The sequence below is a fragment of the Mirounga leonina genome, unplaced genomic scaffold (assembly GCF_011800145.1).
Source record: "Mirounga leonina isolate KUSES-001 unplaced genomic scaffold, KU_Mleo_1.0 Mir_174, whole genome shotgun sequence".
Lineage (NCBI taxonomy): Eukaryota > Metazoa > Chordata > Mammalia > Carnivora > Phocidae > Mirounga > Mirounga leonina.
Genome location: NW_023270451.1, coordinates 3,803,432 through 3,826,954, shown reverse-complemented (window position 1 = coordinate 3,826,954; position 23,523 = coordinate 3,803,432). Strand labels below are relative to the sequence as shown.

General features: G+C 38.8%; 1 protein-coding gene across 6 annotated transcripts in view; it reads right to left on the bottom strand.

Annotated features, from left to right (window-relative positions):
• The window catches only part of SRPK2 (SRSF protein kinase 2), a 248,444-nt gene that overhangs the window by 42,997 nt on the left and 181,924 nt on the right, over positions 1–23,523 (bottom strand). For all 6 annotated transcript variants that reach the window (XM_035020393.1, XM_035020399.1, XM_035020398.1 and 3 more), the window contains 3 exons: positions 1,856–1,964; positions 1,079–1,166; positions 797–884 (listed from right to left, as the gene is read on the bottom strand). In XM_035020393.1, the coding sequence (XP_034876284.1) occupies positions 797–884; positions 1,079–1,166; positions 1,856–1,964 (285 nt within the window). The remainder of the gene's footprint in view (positions 1–796; positions 885–1,078; positions 1,167–1,855; positions 1,965–23,523) is intronic.

The window sequence follows — 23,523 nt, the reverse complement described above, 5'->3', positions numbered from 1 at the left end:
GTCCAATCTCTAGAGGAAATATAGAATCTCCTTCAGACATAAAGGGTATGAAGGAAGTGCCTCCCCAGGGATTAGGCTCAGGAGATGCAGAAACAGGGTGCCATTCTAGGATGTGAGCTGGGAGAAGGCTTTGTCCTCAGGCTTCTGGAGCTTGAGCAGGTCAAATACCAAAATGAAGGATCTGTTCCAAACATGATAAGAAGGAGAAGACCCTGGCTCTTGACACACTGCTCCTTGTAATCTGCAAAGAGGATTGTGACTCATCTTTCTCTGCTCTTTCCTTACACATACGTAGGACACTCCCCAGCTTGATGGTGAAGGTAGAGGGGCTGTCTGTAAAGAGCCCAGTGCCTGCACAAGAAGGATGCTAAAGATGCTGTACCACCTCAGAGAGATGACACAAGACACTGAAATGGACTGGCGGGAATTGGGGCATTTTTTGGCATACCATTTTATAACACTCTGTAATGATACTAGAGGCTTTATGTGGACACCGATATAGCAGAGCAAACAGAAGTTTAAATCAGCTTGAAATATTTCCATATTTTTTTAAATATTTTTTTAATTTATTTGAGAGAGAGAGTGCACGAGAGAAAGCACAAGTGGGGTGCGGGGAGAAGGAGAAGCAGGCTCCCCCCTGAGCAGGGAGCCTAATGTGGGGCTTGATCCCAAGACCCTGGGATCACGACCTGAGCTGAAGGCAGACGCTTAATGACTGAACCACCCAGGCGCCCCTATTCCCATATTTTACAACTAAAAAGTCATTAGGAAGCAAAAGAACTGTCAATAAGGATACGTATTCCATTCATGCCTGAAATCTTGAAGTCATCGATTAACTGTACTACCATGTCTTTATTTGGGTCAGTGGGATCACTTTCTCGAACCTATGGAAAGAAAAATTAATTCAAGAACAGAACCATTTAGGACTGAAAGTCATTTCCATTATAACCAGCCAAAAACATTTTAGTAGAAGTGATGTTTTTAAAAATAAAAGATTCAGTATTTGAACTTAAAAATTCCTCTATAAATTTTAAGTCATTAATTTTTCTTGCATTATTCACATTTTCGTAGTACTTACACATTTGAGCAATTTTATTTCATCCAAGGCTGTCTCTGTATAATGCTGGGCACTTTTTACAACTTTCATTGCAACAAATCTCTTCCCTCTTTAAAAAAAAAAATGCGTATTTTTAATATTATCAGCAAAAGCGATCATTATAATGAAATCTATTCAATAAACAGAAACTTAGAATAACCTTTCCTTTAAAATAGTACTTTTCCAACTGTGTGGCCACAATTAAGCAAGAGGCTAATGGATCAAAACAATCTTTTTGCTTTGTGTTTGTTTTTACCTAATAAAAACAAGGTGGACTGGAAAAATGTCAGAGTTCATCACATAGATTAAGGGTAATTCTTATTTTGTAACACTTCTGTTTTAGTACATACACATACACACCATATGTGTATGCGTCCTGGGTAGCAGCTCAGTTTCATACTATGGGGTCGTGACTTTTCTTTAAAAAGTCAGAAACCACTGATTTTAAAGGCCTAAACATGATTATTTTACATATGAACATTTTTCTGATATGGATGAATTACCACAAGAACATATGTCTGATATAATGCTATTTCAATGAATAAGCTTCAGATATAAAAGCAGAAGAAAGTTAATGTATTAACAGACAAGTGAACTTCAAACTGGCGGGGGGCGGGGGGGATGTCTAGCCGGGCGAGGCAGGCCTGTGCTAAGTATGATACATGCACAACAGAAGCAGGAGAGCTCCTCAGCCACACCTGATGATAAAGGTTGAACTGGACCAGAAATCAAATGCACAAATGACAAAAGAACACTTACTGCATATCCCAGCACAGCCAGACAGTTGAGAAGTGTCCCCATCCTAGCTTCCTAATAACATGGTAGCGGCCATTGAAGAGGTCTCCAATTTTCACTGGATGGTAGCCACCTTTTATTAAAAAATTTTTTTTTTAATTTCAGAGAAATAGTAATAAAATCTCTTCCTTTGTGTCAGGTTTTTTTTTAAGATTTTATTTATTTTTAAGTAATCTCTACACCCAACATGGGGCTTGAATTCAAGACCACAAGATCAAGAGTTACATGCTCTGCTGACTGAGCCCACCAGGCGCCCCCTCTAGTCAGTTCTTGATACCATTTAAGAAAGCTCTAAATAATAAAATCAGATCAAAGTATGTTTAATAATATAACATTTTTTCTCAAAAATATCTTTCATCAAGAGGAAAATGTCCTCTGCCTTGGTATTAGGCTTTCTGTTCATTCTGATTTAACTCAGAAAGACAACAAACCATCCAGTACTCCATAACAGTAATTTCAGGCTTATATTTAAGTCTAGGTGTACATAATATGCACATACCGGCTCTCGACCTTTCCACATGTCGCCGTCTTCTCTTTTAAGCAATAAATTCAATGCAAATCTTTTTGGGTCAGTAAAACATAACTCAGCAAAATAAAGATGTGTACTCTACCTCATTCTGCTTACGCCAATAGTTCATGCATAACCAACAAGGAATCATATAATGTACAACAGTTTACCCTCCAACAGAGCTTGCTACTCTCCCCACACTTCCTGCAGCCTCAAACCCCTGCTGAGAAACAAGCTGGAGAGAGAGAGAGGACACCCTGTTGAGGCAGATACTTGGGAAAGGTAAGGGTGCCTTCATAGATGTGTGGCATAAAAAGACCTTATTCTACACTTGGATGTAAAACAAGCAGGCTACAGGGTAGTGTGTAGAATATGATACCATTTTTGTGAAACACACAAGGAAAAATCTAGGGGATAAAATGTTAGCAACAAACATCGCTAGGTATAAAATTACTTTTATTCTTTTTTATCTATCTTAATTTTTTCTAAAACAAACAATGCTTTCCTACGTTTTATTCTTTTAACATCTGTTTTTTTATTGCAACGTTATCGCTCATTTTTTAAATCTACAGAATTCTTAAAAATCACTCAAAAAAGACTTGGATAGTTCGTTCCCACCTAGTGTTCAGAGGCTCAAGGCAGGTGCAGAAGTATCCAAGCCACATCTTATAGCACATCTCAGTATCTTTCAGAGGGCTAGGAATAAACTTTAAGAAATACTATGAATGTTTATGAATATTTAAACTGTTACTCAACTGAATTAGTGAAGCAGGAATTTGACCAGATACTGAGTTTCTAAGACTCTTACTCTCCTACCACTACATCAGCATTTCTCAGATTTTAATATCAAAGTCTTTAACAATATTCTGGGTAAAAGATGCAAACTAAAGAATAATAAATTAAGAATATAGCAAATTATTAAACGGACGAATAGGTGGTGACTAAACTCACTGTTTCGCTCATTTCACAATATACACATATGTCAAGTCATATTAAGCTTATACAGTACTGTATTACTAAATACATATCTCGATATAACTGGAAGAAAAAATGGCTTATTGCTTACTTAGAAGGTTAAACTAAAATTGAAGGGGGCTCTGAGTTTACAATACAATTTTTGAACCATTAAAATTAACACTGGAAGGGAGGAGGAAAAAACTTATAATTTTCCAAGTACAAATCAGGGGCACTGTGCTTGGCACTTTATTTTCAAAACTATGTTCCATGAAAGGAAAGTAAACTACAATATGCTGCAGGTGTTCCATGATGGGGGTGGGGAGAAGGGAGGAGAAGTCCTTTTGGGAAATTCGAAGTTCAACAAAGCAAAGCAGATTTCTTGACCAAGGGGTTCTAAGAGCCCAATGTCTTAACACACAGTGGGACATCAAAGAGAAGAGAGCATGCTGCAAATCTCAGACATATTTGCTCATGAAATGATTCCTTTAAAAAAAAAAAAAAAGGAACATTTCACAACACAAAGTATTTAGGAAATGCTGGTGTCTATGTCATTTCTTACAACCACGCCATAAAGCAGATGGTGTGATTTCTACACACCAAGTCTCAGAGACAGTAAGTATTAGGTTCAGGGCTGGAAACTGGGTCTGACTCCAAAGTCCACGCCCTGTCCACCAGGAAGAAATGTATTTCATTTTTAACAACTGCAGGACTTAGTAACTGGGGAACACTTGATAGCTTAATTAAAAGCTACTTACTACTTAACTGCATATTATTTCCAACATTAAAGTCTCTAAATTTAAAAACAACTTAATTATGCATAAAGAGAAGAAATTTGTATCATTATGGTATGTTTCAGACTTGGATTCTCCAACAACCAGAGTGTGTACGTGAGCAAAAACAGAAGAGCACTATATTTCCAATATAATCACACATAAGCACAGCCATTCCTTTTTCAATAGGACTTTGAAAGTTGAACAAAAGAAATTACTAGTTTAGTCCAGTTATCTCAGGAGCCCACAGATGATCTAAGAATAATGTACCTAGCAGAGGATTAAAAATAATAATAATAATAATGATATACCTAAAGGCAGGCCAACTAAAACAAGAGGGGGTAGAGAAGCAATTTTTTAATACAAATATAAAAACAATTAAAAGTACTAAACACTTATCCTTTTATTTTGAAAATACGACATAATTTCAAACCTATATTCCATATATTCTCCTACCCTACCCCCCAGATCTCCATAGAAAACAAGTCTCTTCTGATCATTTTTCAACCTCTTCCCATAAAAGGGTAAATAATATCCATGCTGCCAGAAGGCAGAACATGACTCCCCATAGCAGACCACACCAACCTGCCCAACACCCACAGAATTAGAGAAAGTGGACACTCCAGTAACTCTCCCAATTAATTCTACAATCCCGAGATCAGCTAACAGTGTGCACCATAAAGACTCCTAGCAGTGGACACTCCATGGCCTGTAACACTGTCTAGCACCCTGATGACAGTCACAGACTAGACAAGGACATCTCCTTTTGCTGCTTTATCAACAGGCAGTACAGGAATTTATCAACAGTGCTCCCCACAGACCCTTCTCATGGCATCTGGCAGAGTGCCAGATTCAAGCACTTGAGAACTACCATGACTTGGGGTTTAGCTGACACATTTGTACTTCACTATTTGTATTATTTATTATAAAAACCATGCACTTATCACTTAGAAGTTGACCTCTGATTATTTAAAAAAATACTAGATTGGATTACAGATACTAGAGAATAAAAATTGATTGTTAAGTAATTAAGTTCACTCGCTGATTTCTTCTCCAACTCCTATCCCTCCAGCACACTGAAGAAAACTGTAACTAAAGCTCTACTCCAACTATCAAGGCTCCAAAGCAGACAATTCTAAAACTATCCTTCTTAGCTGTTCTACAATTGCTGGCCAAAGATGAAGATGACTCTCTTTTCCTTGCTGAGCCAAAAATAGGGTCAATTTGAGTGAATCAAAAATTCAGAACTCTTACCATACAAAATCGTTTGGAAGGATTTTCAGCGAAGTATTTTCTAATAAAGGCAGTATTAAGTATTCATTTCTTTTGTACCAACACTAGTTTCTCAGTCCTCTGATGGGGAGGTTTGTCTCCACAACCAGTGAAGGCTATCAAAAGTCTAAAGAAAAACTTGAGAATCACCTCCAACACACAAAGTCTTAAAAAAGGAAGGTGTGGTAAAAAGCAGCTTGTTCACAGAACGATAATACACATCTGGGATCACTGAAGATATCTGTGCTCCTTTCCTCAAAAGTTAACAAGCAGATAGAAAAGCAGTAAGGATATGGAAGATTTGAATACACCACCAACCAACTTGATATAATTGACATTTATAGAACACTCTAATCAACAGCAAATATTTTTTTCAAGTACACAGAACATGTACCAACATAAACCATATACTGGGCATAAAACAAGTTTCAACAGATATTTAAAAATTCAAGTAATCTAAGCATGTTCTCAGACCACAATAGAATTAACTTAAAAATGAGTAAAAGAAAATACCACAAAATTGGGAAACTAACACACTTCAAAATAACCCATGGGATAAAGGAGAAATCAAAAGGAAATTATAAAGAATTTTACACTAAATGAAAATGAAAACCTAACCTCAGAATCTCTGAAATGTTCTAAAACATTAAAATTTAAGAGGAAAATTTAGAGCACTCAATGCCCACATCAGATAAAAGATTTCAAATCAATAAGCTCAGTTTCCAGCTTAAAAAAAAAACAGAAAAAGAACAAATGTAACTTCAAGTAAGCAGAAGAAAGAAGAGAATAAACATATGAGCTGTAATCAGTGAAATAAGAAACATAAAAAAAGAGAGAAATCAGTGAAACCAAAAGCTGGTTCTTTGAGAAAATGAAAATAATAAACTGGCTAAGTTGACCAGGGAAAAAAGAAAGAAAACACAAATTACCAACACAAGTGAGGTGACATCACTACATATTTTATAACTATTAAAAGGACAACAGAGAATATTACAAATATTTTTATACCTATAAATATGAAAACACAGACTAAATGGACAAATAACATGAAAAACACAACATACCCAAACACCAATCAAGAATTACATACCTAAGTAACTCTGTATCAGTTTCTAAAAAAATCAATTTGTACCTAAAAACCTTCCCATAAAATATGAATTGGTGAAGAATATCAAACATTTACAGGAAAAATACTAACAATTCTACAAACTCCCTGAAAAGTGAAAAGGAGGAAATCCTCCCAATCTCATTCTATGAAGCCAGCATTACTTTGATTCAGACCAATTTTCGCCATGATGTAGATATAAAAATTCTAAACAAAATTTCATCAAATCTAATCAAACAACATATAAAAAGGATAATACTCCATGACCAAGTGGGTTTTATTCCAGGAATGAAAACTTAGAAACCATATGATTAGCTGAATAAACAGGGGGGAAAAAAATTCTTAATATCCAACATGCATTGCTGGTCAAAAATCTGGACGAAGGAGGAACAGAAGGGCATCCGTAAAAAACCTACAGACAGCATCAGACTTAAACTTGCCAGGGAACTGAAAGAGGAGGGGGCTCATTACTAGATTAAAAGGACTGAAAAAACCGTAAGAGTTAATGTAATGGGTAAATCCAATTAGGACCCAGATTTAAAAAGAAAAAAAAATAGGTGTAAAAGACATTTCTTGAGACAATTAAGTAAACTTAAATAAGATATGGATTTATTTGTTTTAAAATATTTTATTTATTTATCTGACAGAGAGAGACACAGCGGGAGAGGGAACACAAGCAGGGGGAGTGGGAGAGGGAGAAGCAGGCTTCCCGCTGAGCAGGGAGCCCGATGCAGGGCTCGATCCCAGAACCCTGGGATCATGACCTAAACCCAAGGCAGACGCCCAATGACTGAGCCACCCAGGCGTCCCAAGATGATATTATAGAATTATGCATTTTCTTAGTTATAACAATGACATTATGGCTATATAATGAGAATGCTTATTCTTAGGTAAGTCTGCTAAAGATTTTTTGGAGTAAAATGTCATGATTTTTGTAACTTCCTTTCCAGTAATTCAGCAAAAGAAAAAATGTATATATGTATACAATAAAGCAAATAAGAGAAAATGTCAGCAACTCTTCAACAATGCTAAAATGGTAATACTCTCCTCCACAGCGGAAATGCAGGAACTCCCTATACTATTCCTTCAACTATTCCTTCTGTATGTTTGACAATTTCTATAAAAAAGCCATGTTATTTTTATTTATTATTTATTTTTAAAGATTTTATTTATTTATTTGACAGAGACACAGCCAGAGAGGGAACACAAGCAGGGGGAGTGGGAGAGGGAGAAGCAGACTCCCCGCTGAGCCAGGAGCCCGACATGGGGCTCGATCCCAGGACCCTGGGATCATGACCTGAGCTGAAGGCAGACACTCAATGACTGAGCCACCCAGGCACCCCAAGCATGTTATTTTCAACCAGTCTCTTACTCATTCCAAATGTGTGCTGGGAAGAGGGGCTATCTAGAGGCAAGCCCAGAGTAGGTAAAAGCCAGTTTCAACCACTGGGGGACAGAGGAGGCTCTAGGCTCTACAACGCGACCAGAGAGCACACACAGGTGGGACTCTACTTTTTCTAAAATGACCTCTAAGAAATAAAAGGGAAAGCAAGATAAAAAAAGCCTACTAAAGGCCCATTCTAGATTCCTTGCGTTCATGATGATACTTATTATGATACCTACTGAACAAGTGTGTGTGTGTGTGTGTGTGAGAGAGAGAGGAGGTGGCCACTGAGGCTCTACCATCCAGTCTGATGCCACCTAGGAAGGAACCAGGAGAGTCAGAATTAGAATCCAGATGTACTAGACTCAAAACACTGTGCTCTTTCTGCAATACCATGTTTTACTATTCACCCATCAGCTAAAATATGTACCCCTTTTCTTTCTGTCTGGGATTCTAATAAGAATTAAGTGCATCGCATTGTGAATAAACAGAGAGGAAAAATTCTGAAATAAAATAAAAACTGCCATTTTAAATGGGATCTATTTTCTCAGTATAAGGTATCAATAACATGTCTGAGTTGGAAATGGTTTGTCAATGACTCATAAGAATCTATTGTAATTGCCTTTATGAACAAGATTTTACAAGTATTTAGTAACCATAATTTTGGTTACGAACTAGTTATGAAAAAAGTATTGCTTTAAAATTTTATCCCACATAAGCTTCCTAAAATTTCACAGCCGCATCTCTCAGTTGTGAAAATTATGTTTACAGGCAACATCAAAAAAAATGTTGAAATCTAAGAAAATACTATTTTTGGGGCGCCGGGGTGGCTCAGTTGGTTAAGTGACTGCCTTCAGCTCAGGTCATGATCCCAGGGTCCTGGGATCGAGCCCCACGTTGGGCTCCTTGCTCAGCGGGGAGCCTGCTTCTCCCTCTCCCTCTGCTGCTCCCCCTGCTTGTGCTCTGTCAAATAAATAAAATCTTTAAAAAAAAAAAAGAAAATACTATTTTCTTCATTAGTAATTTAAAGTATAATTTAAATCACATTCACCCCACCCAAAACCACAAGATACCTAGGAATAAACCTAACCAAAGAAGCAAAGGATCTGTACTCAGAAAACTACAGAATACTCATGAAAGAAATTGAGGAAGGCACATAGAAACAGAAAAACATTCCCTGCTCATGGATTAGAAGAACAAATACGGTCAAAATGTCTATGCTACCTAGAGCAATCTACACATTCAAAGCAATCTCTATCAAAATACCATCAACTTTTTTCACAGAGCTGGAATAAACAATCCTAAAATTTGTATGGAATCACAAAAGACCCCGAATAGCCAGAGGAATGTTGAAAAAGAAAAGCAAAGCTGGTGGCATCACAATTCTGGACTTCCAGCTCTATTACAAAGCTATCATCATCAAGACAGTATGGTACTGGCACAAAAACAGACACATAGATCAATGGAACAGAACAGAGAGCCCAGAAATGGACTCTCAATTCTATGGTCAACTAATCTTTGACAAGGCAGGAAAGAATATCCAATGGAACAAAGACAGTCTCTTCAACAAATGGTGTTGGGAAAATTGGATAGCCACATGCAGAAGAATGAAACTGGACCATTTCCTTACACCACACACAAAAATAGACTCCAAATGGTTGAAAGACCTCAATGTGAGACAGGAGTCCATCAACATCCTAAAGGAGAACACAGGCAGCAACTTCTTCGACCTCAGCCGCAGCAACTTCTTTCTAGAAACATCGCCAAAGGCAAGGGAAGCAAGGGCAAAAATGAACTCTTGGGACTTCATCAAGATAAAAAGCTTTTGCACAGCAAAGGAAACAGTCAACAAAACCAAAAGACAACCAACAGAATGGGAGAAGATATTTGCAAATGACGTATCAGATAAAGGGCTAGTATCCAAAATCTATAAAGAACTTATCAAACTCAACACCCAAAGAACAAATAATCCAATCAAGAAATAGGCAGAAGACATGAACAGACATTTCTACAAAGAAGACATGCAAATGGCCAACAGACACATGAAAAAGTGCTCAACATCACTCGGCATCAGGGAAATACAAATCAAAACCTCAATGAGATATCACCTCACACCAGTCAGGATGGCTAAAATTAACAAGTCAGGAAACGACAGGTGTTGGCGAGGATGCGGAGAAAGGGGAACCCTCCTACACTGTTGGTGGGAATGCAAGCTGGTGCAGCCACTCTGGAAAACAGTATGGAGGTTCCTCAAAAAGCTGAAAATAGAGCTACCGTACGACCCAGCAATTGCACTACTGGATATTACCCCAAAGATACAAATGTAGAGATCCAAAGGGGCATCTGCATCCCAATGTTTATAGCAGCAATGTCCACAATAACCAAACTATGGGAAGAGCCCAGATGTCCATCAACAAATGAATGGATAAAGAAGGTGTGGTATATATATACAATGGAATATTACGCAGCCATCAAAAAAATGAAATCGTGCCATTTGCGACGTGGATGGAACTAGAGGGTGTTATGCTAAGTGAAATAAGTCAGTCAGAGAAAGACAAGTATCATATCATCTCACTGATATGTGGAATTTAAGAAACAAGACAGAGGATCATAGGGGAAGAGAGGAAAAAAATGAAACAAGATGAAACCAGAGAGGGAGACAAAGCATAAGAGACTCTTAATCTTAGGAAACAAACAGGGTTGCAGGAGAGGAGGGGGGTGGGAGGATGGGGTAACTGGGTGATGGACATTGGGGAGGGTATGTGTTGTAATGAACACTGGATATTATATAAGACTGATGAATCATAGACCTGTACCCCTGAAACAAGTAATAAATTAATGTTAACTGAAATTAATGAAAATAAAAAATAAATCACATGTACCCCAGTAGAAACATTAATAACACTACACATTAAGAGGCAGCAGAAATAAGGGTATTAAAAAATACCCCCAGCAGCCATCAAAACAAAACAAAACAAGGCAATAAGGAAGCCTCTGACACAACTATTCAACTCCCTTCAGACTGAGGGAGATTCAAAAGCAGTTAAGCAGAGAAATCACTGTTATTTAAAAACTCTTGAATATAGGGGCGCTTGGGTGGCTCAGTTGGTTAAGCGTCCCACTCTTGGTTTTGGCTCAGGTCATGATATCAGTGTCATGAGATCGAGCCCCGGGTCAGACTACTCCTCAGTGTAGAGTCTGCTTGGGATTCTTTCCCTCTCCCTCCCCCCACCGCTCCGCCCCGATTGCTCACACACGCGTGCATGTGCTCTCTCTCTCTCAAATAAATAAATAAAATCTTTTTTTAAAAGCCCTCTTGAGGGGCACCTGGGTGGCTCAGCCGGTTAAGCGTCTGCCTTCGGCTCAGGTCATGATCCCAGGGTCCTGGGATCGAGTCCCGCATCAGTGGGAAACCTACTTCTCCATCTCCTCCCCGCTCATGCTCTCTGTCACTATCTCTATCACTCTCTCAAATAAATAAAATTTAAAAAAAATAAAAATAAAAAACCCTCCTGAATATAAATTAATTTGTTATTATACCAAATATTCTCTGTAACACTAATGAATGGGAGCAAGCTCTACAGGGAAACCCAGAGCAAAGGAAAATGCTCCAAAAGAGGTTTCCTATTTATCTGTGACCTAAAGCAGTAACAACAAAAATTACTTGAGAGTAAAATATAATAAAATGCAGAAACAATTTTTGCAATAGAGCCACAGTGATTTAAGTAGAATCCACACATTGAGAGACCTTGAATATACAAAATGTTAATATAAAGTCCAACAAATAATTTTAAGTTCTTGCCTACCTGCCAATTATTTATTCAGATTTGTGCTTTAAAAAGGATGCCAATTAGAATCACACTGGCATTTACTAGCTATGTGACACTGAGCAAATTACTCTATTTCTCTGGGTATCTGCACCTACACTCACCTGCTCAGGACCGTCCCCAGGCACATATTCAGTGCCACAGAAGTGTTCCCTGTTGTTCTGCCATTATCCAAATCCACTGTGACTAATGACAAATTAATGAGTCAGCAGACTAGGGTTCAGGGTATTGTCTATAGCTATTTAAGATGGTAAAACTGGACCAAAGTGTAATCTAATTCACTAACATAGCCCAATTAGTAAAAGGTTTGTGATACTCCAGATATGATGAAGATTCAGAGCTGTCAAATATCAAAAAGAAACTCGTCTTTTTTTTAAAGGTTTTTATTTTAATTCCAGTATAGTTAACATACAGCATTATATTAGTTTCAGGTGTATAGTGATTTGACAATTTTATACATTACACAGTGCTCATCATGGTAAGTGTACTCTTTAATCCCCATCACCTTTTTAAGCCCCCCGCCCCGCCCCGCTCCATTCTGGTAACCATCAGTTTGTTCTCTACAGTTAAGAGTCTGGGGGCACCTGGGTCGCTCAGTCGGTTGGGCATCCAATGCTCGGTTTCAGCTTGAGTAGTGATCTTAGGGTGGTGGGATCAAGCCTCATGTTGGACTCTGCTCAGTACAGAGTCCGCTTGAGATCCTCTCGCCCTCTCCCTCTGCCTCTTTCCCTACTCACACTCTCCCTCTAATAAATAAATCAAATCTTAAAAAAAAAAAGTCTGCTTCTTGGTTTGTCTTTTTCCTTTGCCCATTTGTCTTAAATTAAGTGAAATCATATGATATTTGTCTTTCTCTGGCTGACTTATTTTGCTTTGCATTATATTCTCTAGCTCTGTCCACATTGTTGCAAATGGCAAGATTTCATTCTTTTTTATGGCTTATATTCCATTGTGTATGTGTGTGTATACACACCATATTTTCTTTATGAATTTATCGACTGATGGACATTTGGCCTGCTTCCATACTTTGTGTATGGTAAATAAAACTGCAGTAAACACAGGGGGCATGTATCCATTTGAATTAGTGTTTTAGTATTCTTGGGGTAAATACTCAGTAGTCCAATTACTGGATCGTAGGGTAGTACTATTTTTAACTTTTTGAGGAAGCTATATGCTGTTTTCCACAGTGCTGCACCAGCTTGCATTCTCACCAACAGTGCAAGAGAGTTCCTTTATTCTCTACATCTTCAACACACGTTTCTTGTATTGTTGATTTTAGCCCTTCTTACTAATGTGATACTAGTGTGAGGTGATATATTTCATTGTAGTTTTGATTTGCATTGCCCTGATGATGAGTGATGTTGAGCATCTTTTTAAGTGTTTGTTGGCCATCTGGATGTCTTTTTTGGAGAAGTATCTGTTCATGTCTTCTGCCCATTTTTTGTTTTTTGGATGTTGAGTTGTATCAGTTCTTTATATATTTTGGATACTAACCCTTAATCAGATGTCATTTGCAAATATCTTCTCCCATTCAGTAGGCTGCCTTTTAGTTTTGATTATTTCCTTCACTGTGCAGAAGCTCTTTATTTTGATGTAGTCCCAGTAGTTTACTTTTGCTTTTATTTCCCTTGCCTCAGGAGGCACATCTAGAAAGATGTTGCTATAGCTGATGCCAGAGAAATTATTGTCTGTGATCTCTTGTATGATTTTTATGGTTTCAACTTTTACATTTAGGTCTCTAATCCATTTTAAATTTATTTTTGTGCATGGTTTAAGAAAGTGGTCCAGTTTCATTCTTTTGCATGTAGATGTCCAGTTTTCCCAGTACGATTTGTTGGAGTCTTTTTCCCATTGCATATTCTTTCCTGCTTTGTTGAAAACTGACCATATCATTGTGGGTCTATTCCTGGGTTTTCTATCTTGTTCCCTTGATCTATGTATCTGTTTTTGTTCTAGTAGTATACTGTTTTGGTTACTACAGCTTTGTAATGTAACTTGAAGTCTGGAATTCTGATGCCTCCGGTTTTGTTTCTCTTTTTTCAAGACTGCTTTGGCTATTCAGGGTCTTTTGTGGTTCCATACAAATTTTAGGATTGTCTGTTCTAGTTCTGTGAAAAATGCTGTTGGTATTTTGATAGGGATTGCACTAAGTCTGTAGATTGCTTTGGGTAATACAGACATTTTAACAGTAATTTTCTTCCCATCCATGAGCATGCAATGTCATTCCATTTCTTTGCGTCGTGCTCAATTTCTATCATCAATGTTTTGTAGTTTTCAGCGTCCAGGCCTTTCAACCTGTTTGGTTAAGTTTACTCCGAGGTATTTTATAATTTTTGGTGCAATTGTAAACAGGATTGTTTTAATTTCTCTTTCACTGCATTATGGGTGTATAGAAATGCAACAGATTTCTGTACATTGATTTTGTATCCTGCAACTTTACCGAATTTGTTTTATCAGTTCTAGCAGTTTTCTGGTGGAATCTTTTGGGTTTTCTATCTATCATATCATGTCATCTGCAAACAGTGAAAGTTTCACTTCATCCTTACTGATCTGGATGCCTTTTATTTCTTTTTGTGGTCTGACTGCTGTGGCTAGGACTTCCAGTACGAATTAAAGTGGTGAGAGTGGGTGGGTGGCTCAGTTGGTTGAGCATATGACTCTTGGCTTTGGCTCAGGTCGTGATATTGGGGTCATGAGGTCGAGCCCCACGAAGGGTTCCATGCTCAGCACGGAGTCTGCTTGAGATTCTTTCCCTCACCCTTTGTCCCCGCCCCTCCCCTCCACCAATGGCTCACGTGCTTGTGCTAATAAATAAATAAAATCTTTTTATTTTATTTATTTATTTGACAGAAAGTGAGCACAGGCAGGAGGAGCAAGAGAGGGAGAAGCAGGCTCCCCACAGCAGGGAGCCCGATGCAGAGCTCGATCCCAGGAGCCTGGGATCATGACCTGAGCTGAAGGTAGACACTTAACCAACTGAGCCACCCAGGAGGCCCTGAATAAATAAAATCTTAAAAAAAAAAAAAAAAAAAAAAGTGGTTAGAGTGGACTTCCTTGTCTTGTTCCTGACCTTAGGGGAAAAGCTCTCAGTTTATCCCCACCAAGTGTGGTGTCTGCTCTGTGTTTTTCATATATGGCCTTTATTATGTTGAGGTATGTTCCTTGTAAACCTAGTTTGTTGAGGTTTTTTTCATGAATGAATTTGGTACTTTATCAAATGCTTTTTCTGCATTTACTGAAAGATCATATGCTTTTTATCCTTTTACTGATGTAATGTATCACACGGCTTAAAGAAACTTTTTATTTATCAATGGTGTATCTAAACATTAAAATATATTTATAAAGGAATCTAGATTTTCAAAATTCAAGTTTAATGTCATTTCCCAAGAGATGGAAGTGTGGCTCATCATCGTCTTTTTTTTTTTTTTTAAGATTTTATTTATTTATTTGACAGAGAGAGACACAGTGAGGGAGGGAACACAAGCAGGGGGAGTGAGAGAGAGAGAGAAGCAGGCTTCCCGCGGAGCAGGGGGCCCAATGCGGGGCTCGATCCCAGGACCCTGGGATCATGACCTGAGCCGAAGGCAGACGCTTAACGACTGAGCCACCCAGGTGCCCGCTCATCATCGTCTTACAAAACCTGTGGCTTCTATCCTGGGTGCTCTCTGCCCACCTCTCTGCTAAGCTACCTGCCTTGTTGTGAGCAGCCCTGGAGAGAGGCACATGTGGCAGGTAACCGAGCCCTCTAATCAACAGCAGTGAGGAACTGAGACCTGCCCACAATCGGCGAAATGATCAGGCAAGCAGGTCCTTTGGGCGAGTCAAGCCTGCAGATTACTGCAGCCCCAGCTAGACTATAACCTCATGAGAGAACCTGCTCCCAGACCAACCAGATTTCTGCACATTTTCTGAATATGGACATTGATGGCCTTTGTTCCAGACTATCTTTCAAAGGATTCCAAGGCGAATAGCCTTGGAAAATAGCTATGCTATCTCCCACTGGGGAAGAGGGCACATTGGTTTGCTGTCCAGTATGATAAGTATCTCCCCTCAGGAACAAAGGTTGAGCAGGTTTGGTTGCATACCCATAAAAGATGAGAGTTTCCTAAGCTTGAAGCTCCTCGGCTTTGATACAAAGGCATAGTGTACAGAGCACATGCCTGGGCCTGCCTCCACATGGCCCTTGTGGGACCGGGGGGGGGGGGGGGGGGGGGGGGGGGGGGGGTGTGGTAAGGGGGGCCAGCATGGACATGAGCACATGCTGCCTGTCGTTCTGTGAGTGATAAAGCCCTTTGTTTCTGACTCAGGAGTCTCATGCCTTCTGCAAGCATCTATGAAACTGGCTGGCCAACTTATCAGCTTGCAGGAAGAATAAAAGCTCACAAATGTCTTGGTTCATGATAGATTTATCTTTAGCACCATGAAAAAGCACTCTTGTTTAGAGTGACTAGTTTGTTTTCATCTTATGAAAACTGTCAGTCTCACAACTACTGCATTTCCTTCCTTTGATGACTAAGAAACCCAGAGGAAAATTTGCAACACTCTTAAATTATACAGATATCTATTTATAAATCTTCATGTATTAACCTTAATGTGACTAATTTTTTTCTATCATTTCCTCAGCTATTTGTCTATTATATCCTATGTATTTTATGTGTAAAATGTCTCAAGTATGTAAAGTGTTAAGATACACTTAACAGCTACTTATCATTCAGGATAAGCTCAAACAAGGTTCTCTCCTTGGAAGCATTTCCTGATTTTTCTGGGAATATTTTAATTATTCATTTTCTCATTTGTCTTTCCCCAGGAGATTTTATTTTAAAGATTTTATTTTTTTAATTAATCTCTACACCCAATGTAGGGCTCAACTCAAAACCCCAAGATCAAGAGTTGCACACTCCACCAAATAAGCCAGCCAGGCACCCCTTTCCCAGGAGATTTTAAACACTACAAGGAGAAAGACAGTATCCCCAGCATACAGTACCTGGATCACAACAGGCAAAGCAATAAATACACCAGGGAGAAAGCAGAGAACACAAGAGACACAAATGGGAGCGAGGTTGGTTCTCTGTTCCTTGGTACGGTGTGAGGAAGAAACTTGAAAAGGCTTTACCAGTTTAAGATGTGGCCTAACATTAAATTCTGGGTTAATATTACACTCTAACAGAAAAACAGAGGAAGGCCCAGAAGGAAAAAGAGATAGCAAGAGGAAAATTACAACAGCAGGAAGGCATGTTCTGAGGTGCCTGGGTGACTCAGTCATTAAGCGTCTGCCTTCAGCTCAGGTCATGATCCCAGGGTCCTGGGATCGAGGCCCGCATCGGGCTCCCTGCTCTGCAGGAAGCCTGCTTCTCCCTCTGCCACTTCCCCTGCTTGTGTTCCCTCTCTCGCTGTGTCTCTGTCAAGTAAATAAATACAAATCTTTAAAAAAATAAAAATAAAAATAAAATAAATACTTCTGTTTGCTGCTAAGAGGAAAACAAGAAAAGCACTTTGGGATCAGATTGTGAAGAGCCTTGAGAGTTGTTCAAGTTTAGACTTCCGTTATTAATTGAGAACAAAATTTAGTAATACAGTACATCCTTAGAATATTTCTCTTTATTTCTCTTATGACCAGATGGGGAAAAGTAAACTAATAATTTAAATGTATCTCAAGTAATAGCACACAAAAACACCGCTAAGAGAATTGTGTAGTGGAAAAATTATACTTTTTATACTGCAAAATTAAAATGTACAGTATTTAAGACAAATTGCTAAGAAGGAAATTGAGCTGTGATAATACTTACAAGATCCTGAACATGGCCATCACAGGATCTAAAAACATTTAAGGGTAAAGTCCACTAATAGCTCCAAATATTTACAAAGTTGGAACGTGATTCTAGACAAAAGTCAAATACAGTAAGGATTTCATCTGCTTTTATGATCAATAATTAGGTTTCTTGTCATTTTAGTGCCACAATTTTGTAGATACAGCCAAATTTTTCTAAAATATAGTGATGTTGACATTTTCACTTTGTTAGAAAAGACCCTCAAGGGGCATCTGCCTGGCTCGGTCGGTAGAACATGCAACTATTGGTCTTGAGGTTGTGAGTTTGAGCCCCATGCTGGGTGTAGAGATTACTTAAAAATAAAATCTTAAAAAAAAAAAAAAAAAAAAAAGGAATGACAGAGCCCACAGTGGACATGCAAATCCCACGGTGGGGCAGGGCAGACTCCAGAAGTCTAATCTCTACAGTCTATAGTCTAGAACACTCCTGAATCATTTCTTAATCCAGCAAGAATGGTTTAGAACACAGTATACTATAAATACACCTTAAAGGTAGGTAGTCCTTAAAATGCAGAGGAATTAACATCAGATTATAAACGGTTAATGGATATTTTCAAGAGACCAAGTACAGAGATTCACTTGACTCTGCAATTTGGGTCACAAGCTTTTTTTCTCATACATACACATACAACAAGTATGCAATTTCACTAAAAATATATTGTACATACCAATAACCTACAAATCTCAGAATTCACAGCTAACGAGAGTTCACAGACACATTTTGTATCCATTACCAATACTTTTCTATTGTTTCTTAAATACACAGTGCCAGGCACAGCCATTTATCTCTTCATGTATCTTTGGTAAGAGAATGTAAACCATTGCTCTATTAAATATGTTGTTATAAAATTTACCCTTAAATTGAAAAATACAGTCAACAGAAAGTAAACCTCGATTCTTTAAAGTCCTTTTGAGCGTCTCGTTAATACACCTACTTAATAGTATGCTGTAAGATAAATACTCCAGAGGACTGACAGAGGTGTAATTTTTCAGGTATAATTTTGTCATTTAATGAAATCAGTCTTTATGTCTATCCCTCTGCATTAATTTTGGTTGTTTACAGTTCTTTTTTAAAAAAACAGATTTCTCAGAGAAAAATACTCCCTCCCTCAAGACCTGCATGTACCTAACAATTTGCATGGGACCTTTATAACTGAAGGTCAGTGTGACTGGATACAAAACACTTGGCTCAGAATTTCTTTCCTTCAGTATGTCAAATGCATTACACTATTGTCTTCTGGCCTACAACGCTGATGTACAAAAGTTTGATAACAATCTGATTTTCCTCTGATAAGACATGTGGTCTTTCTGCCTAAAAATTTTATCACTACATCAAACAGATTAAGGCTGCAGTGTTTATTGGGATTTTATTATTTTTCCAGCTTTTATATCTTATTTCTTATTCTTAGCCTTCTCCTTACTTGATTTGTGGACAAAGAAAGAGAAAATAGATATTACTTGAAATTCTGAAAGGGTGTTCTCTCCCCTTTTAGTAAACATGGGCTTTAGTATAAGAACTTGGACATTATTCATATGTACTCAAAGATTCTGGGCTCATTTCTTGGTTCTTAATTATGTTCTGGATAAGTTCAAATACAATATATTAAAATACGAACAGGGAAAATAATTGATCTTGGAATGAGAAAGTCTTAATTGGGTAAAAGCAGAATTCAGAAATCAGAAGACAGGCAAAAAATACTAAGATTTCTTTCAGTAACTAAGGAACTTTTCAAGTAAAAGCACCCTGAAAGCAGTTCCCTGGCTATTTGAAACCAAAGCCCATAATTATACGCACTCAGATATCAATATATAACTGAAAGACTACATTCCTTCAAGAAGTCAAGGCTCATTGTTATTTTTGGCTCCTACTGACCCCAAGAGAGCAAGGATACACCGAAGTGCACAGCAAGGTTGGACTCAACCACACAACTGTAGGCATCTTCCCAAGCAGATGTTACATCTTACAAAAAATGAAGAATAATACATTGTCAATAATCCAAATTCTCAATTATTCTCAAGAAATTTCAAAAATGGGAAAAAGAACATAGGTCTTAGATTCAAAGGACTACAGATGTAGTAAATGAAAGGTCTTCAACATATATGTATGGAAAACAGAACTTGCTTTGGAGTCTCAATCCAAAGCCCCACCTAGTTTTATCGTCCAAAAGCAAAGGATGCTTTCTAGTTTAATCATCATGAGAAAGCCTGACTCATGTGCCAACTTGTGCACACTCCTGTATGAGGCACCCGACACAGCAATTTAGATACAGTTAGTGGGTTTCAGGTTTAGGACTCATAATCCATGCCAGACAAAAAGAGTATTAAATGAATTTATGCTTTAGGGAAAACAGTTAAATGATTACACCAAAAAATACATCTAGCTAAACATAGATGGGAGGCCGCAATGTCTTTTCATTAAGTTCTTATGACATTCTTCTGACAAACTGTATTCTCCAAAAAGGGACACAATGGTATCTTCCAAACCACTTGCTCTTCTAGAATGCCAAAGTTCTACCATGAAGAAATGGACTCTACTTCTCTTCCCTTCCTTCCTGGCTTCCGAAATGCTTCCAGCCGAAAGAATGTAGCACAAGTGACGGCCTGATTTCTGAGGCTAGGTTGTAAAAGGCAACACAGCTCTCACTTTGAAAGGTGGAGGTCTGCTTCTGGAACTCTGAGTCACCAGGTAAGTCTGAATACTCTAAGGCTGCCATGCTGTGAGGAAGCCAAGCCACATGGAGGTGTTCCAGTTGGCAGTTCCAGCCTTCCAGCCCTCGGTCCCAGGGACCAGACAAGTGAGTAAGTAAGCTTCCAGATGATTCTAGTCCCCAGCCCATCGAGTCACTTGAAGCCTTTGAGAGGTCTCAGCTGAAGACACAGACATCATGCAGCAGAGGCAAACCATCCTATTTTTGCCCTTTCTAAATTCCTGATCCGTAAAATCATAAGCAAAATTAAAAACTGGCATAAGGCTGCTACGTTCTGGGATAATTCATTATTCAACAATAATAACCAGTCACTATTCTGCTCACCACAACAGCTATGTAAAACCTCCCTATTCTGGGCGCCTGGGTGGCTCAGTTGGTTGGGCGACTGCCTTCGGCTCAGGTCATGATCCTGGAGTCCCGGGATCGAGTCCCGCATCGGGCTTCCTGCTCAGCAGGGAGTCTGCTTCTCCCTCTGACCCTCCTCCCTCTCATGCTCTCTGTCTCTCATTCTCTCTGTCTCAAATAAATAAATAAAATCTTAAAAAAAAAAAAAAAAAACTCCCTATTCTGCAAGAAAGAAGTGACTCGATCTCTACAAGACTACTATCACCAAAATTCACTCACTTACTTCTTTCTTTGCCAGCCCCTCAAGTACTCTTCAGATTTCTTCTCTTCTGCATAGAAATATGCTCAAGGGATCCTGTACTAAAATCAACTTTCCCTTATTAATTGGGTAACCAATTAACCTCACCCCCAACAAGCTAAAATGTTTTCTTCATTTAACTGCTAAATTTTACCCAAGAATCTGCTATGATCTCTCCAGTACACCCGGTCATCTCCATGACTTCAATCAATGGGGTCTCTAGGGACACCCCCTGCAGATTAGTTCACTGGCCCTGTCTTAACCTTCATCCTCCTCAAACCGTGGCTTAGCTGAATACTGCTATTATTAAATCCTTCCTTCTTGAAATCTCCTTCTTCTATGCCTCAGACCTAACAGTCTTGGAGAGAACTTTACCATCTCAGTGTATTACTAATAGAGGAAAAATTACTATTCTCCCAGCAAGAACTTTGGTCTGGAAGTCTGATGAGAGACTGAAGTTTAAAGGCTCACAGTGAATTTGAGTGGTATAGTGAAAAGAGCTGAGTAGTCTGAAAGGATCAATAGAAGTCATAAAACTATGTAGAATGATTTTAATTAGCACATAAAAGGACAAAGGAGTAAAGCATAATCAAGATTATGATGAAATTACAGTAAAAGAACTAAACCTTCTTTAAAAAAATAAACAAGATCACATGACACAAAAAGAATAAAATCAAGCTTTAAAAACGCAATGGTCAAAAAAATATGAAGGGGGCGCCTGGGTGGCTCAGTGGTTGAGCAACTGTCTTGGGCTCAGGTCACAATCCCAGGGTCCTGGGATTGAGCCCCGCCATGGGGCTCCCTGCTCCACGGGAAGCCTGCTTCTCCCTCTGCCTGCCGCTCCCCCTGCTTGTGCTGTGTGTGTGTGTCAAATAAATAAATAAAATCTTAAAAAAAAAATATGAAGGACACAATTAACTTCAGAAATGTTAAATACAATCGGCCAGTCTTACGAAAAATCAAATGAGTAAAATAAAAATAGAGATTGTTGGTAACACCATGTACTTAGTGGTGCTATGTGGAACCATCCTCATGTACCTTTGGTAAATGTATAAATCAGTATTATCTTTGTGGAGGGCAACTGGTGACTTTTTTTCCTCCCCAAGATTTTATTTTTAAGTAATCTCTAACCCAAAGTGGGGCTTGAACTCACAACCCTGAGAGCAAAAGTTGCAAGCTCCACCGACTGAGCCTGCCAGGCACCCCAATAGTGACATGTTTTTTTTTTTTTTTTTTAAAGATTTTATTTATTTATCTGACAGAGAGAGAGAACAAGTAGGCAGAGACAGGCAGAGGGAGAGGGAGAAGCAGGCTGCCCGCTGAGCAGGGAGCCCGATGCGGGGCTCGATCCCAGGACCCTGGGATCATGACCTGAGCCGAAGGCAGACACTTAACCGGCTGAGCCACCCAGGCGCCCCAATAGTGACATGTTTTAAAATCAAAATGTGCTGTGCTACAAACTAGCTAATCCCATGTACACATTCATGCTCAAAACAAACCCATAAGATGAATATACAAGCAGTTCCCAGTAGCATTATTTACAAAAGTTTGAAAAGGGGAAACATTTAAGTATCAAAGTTAAAGTAAATAAACAGAGGGGCGCCTGGGTGGCTCAGTCGTTAAGCGTCTGCCTTTGGTTCGGGTCATGATCCCAGGGTCCTGGATCGAGCCCCACATCGGGCTCCCTGCTCAACGGGAAGCCTGCTTCTCCCTCTGCCTCTGCCCCTGCTTGTGTTCCTTCCCTCACTCTGTCTCTGTCAAGTAACTAAAATCTTTAAAAAAAAAAAAAATAATAAACAGAATAAAATATTATGCAGAAAACAATGATGCAGAACTATATTTAGATTCATGGAACTGTAACCATAAATATTACTGAAAGAAAGATAACATAATAAGGATCATGCACAGATCAATTTCATTTATGGAAGTTATACAAATATGGATATACATATATACACATGAATTTCTGGGAGGACACCTATGAAACTTTTTTTTTTTTTTTTAAGAGAAAGTGGGGGGTGGAGGGAGCTGGGGTGGAGAGAGACTCCCAAACAGAGCCCACACCCAGCACAAAGCCTGTCGAAGGGCTTGATCCCACAACCTGAGACCATGACCCCAAGGTGAAACCAAGAGGAGCCACCCAGGTGACTTTTAAACCCTTTAAATCCACCTTGGGGAAATGGACTGTGGAATACTGTTTTGGAAGTAAAAGTGAGAACTTTAAGTTTTTGCTTACTTTCCACTTTGTCTGAACTTTTAACATTACCATATATAAAACGTTTATAATATTTTTTGAACTAGCAAATAAGAAGTAAGCATATTCCACAATGCAAGTTTAAATAAAGAACTATAGGGGCGCCTGGGTGGCTCAGTCAGTTAAGCGTCTGCCTTCGGCTCAGGTCATGATCCCAGGGTCCTGGGATCGAGCCCCGCATCGGGCTCCCTGCTCGGCGGGAGACCCCTTCTCCCTCTCCCACTCCCCCTTGCTTGTGTTCCCTCTCTCGCTGTGTCTCTCTCTGTCAAATAAATAAATAAAATCATTTTAAAATAAGAAAGAAAGAAAAAAAGAGAAAGAAAGAAAGAAAGAAAGAAAGAAAGAAAGAAAGAAAGAAAGAAAGAAAGAAAGAAAGA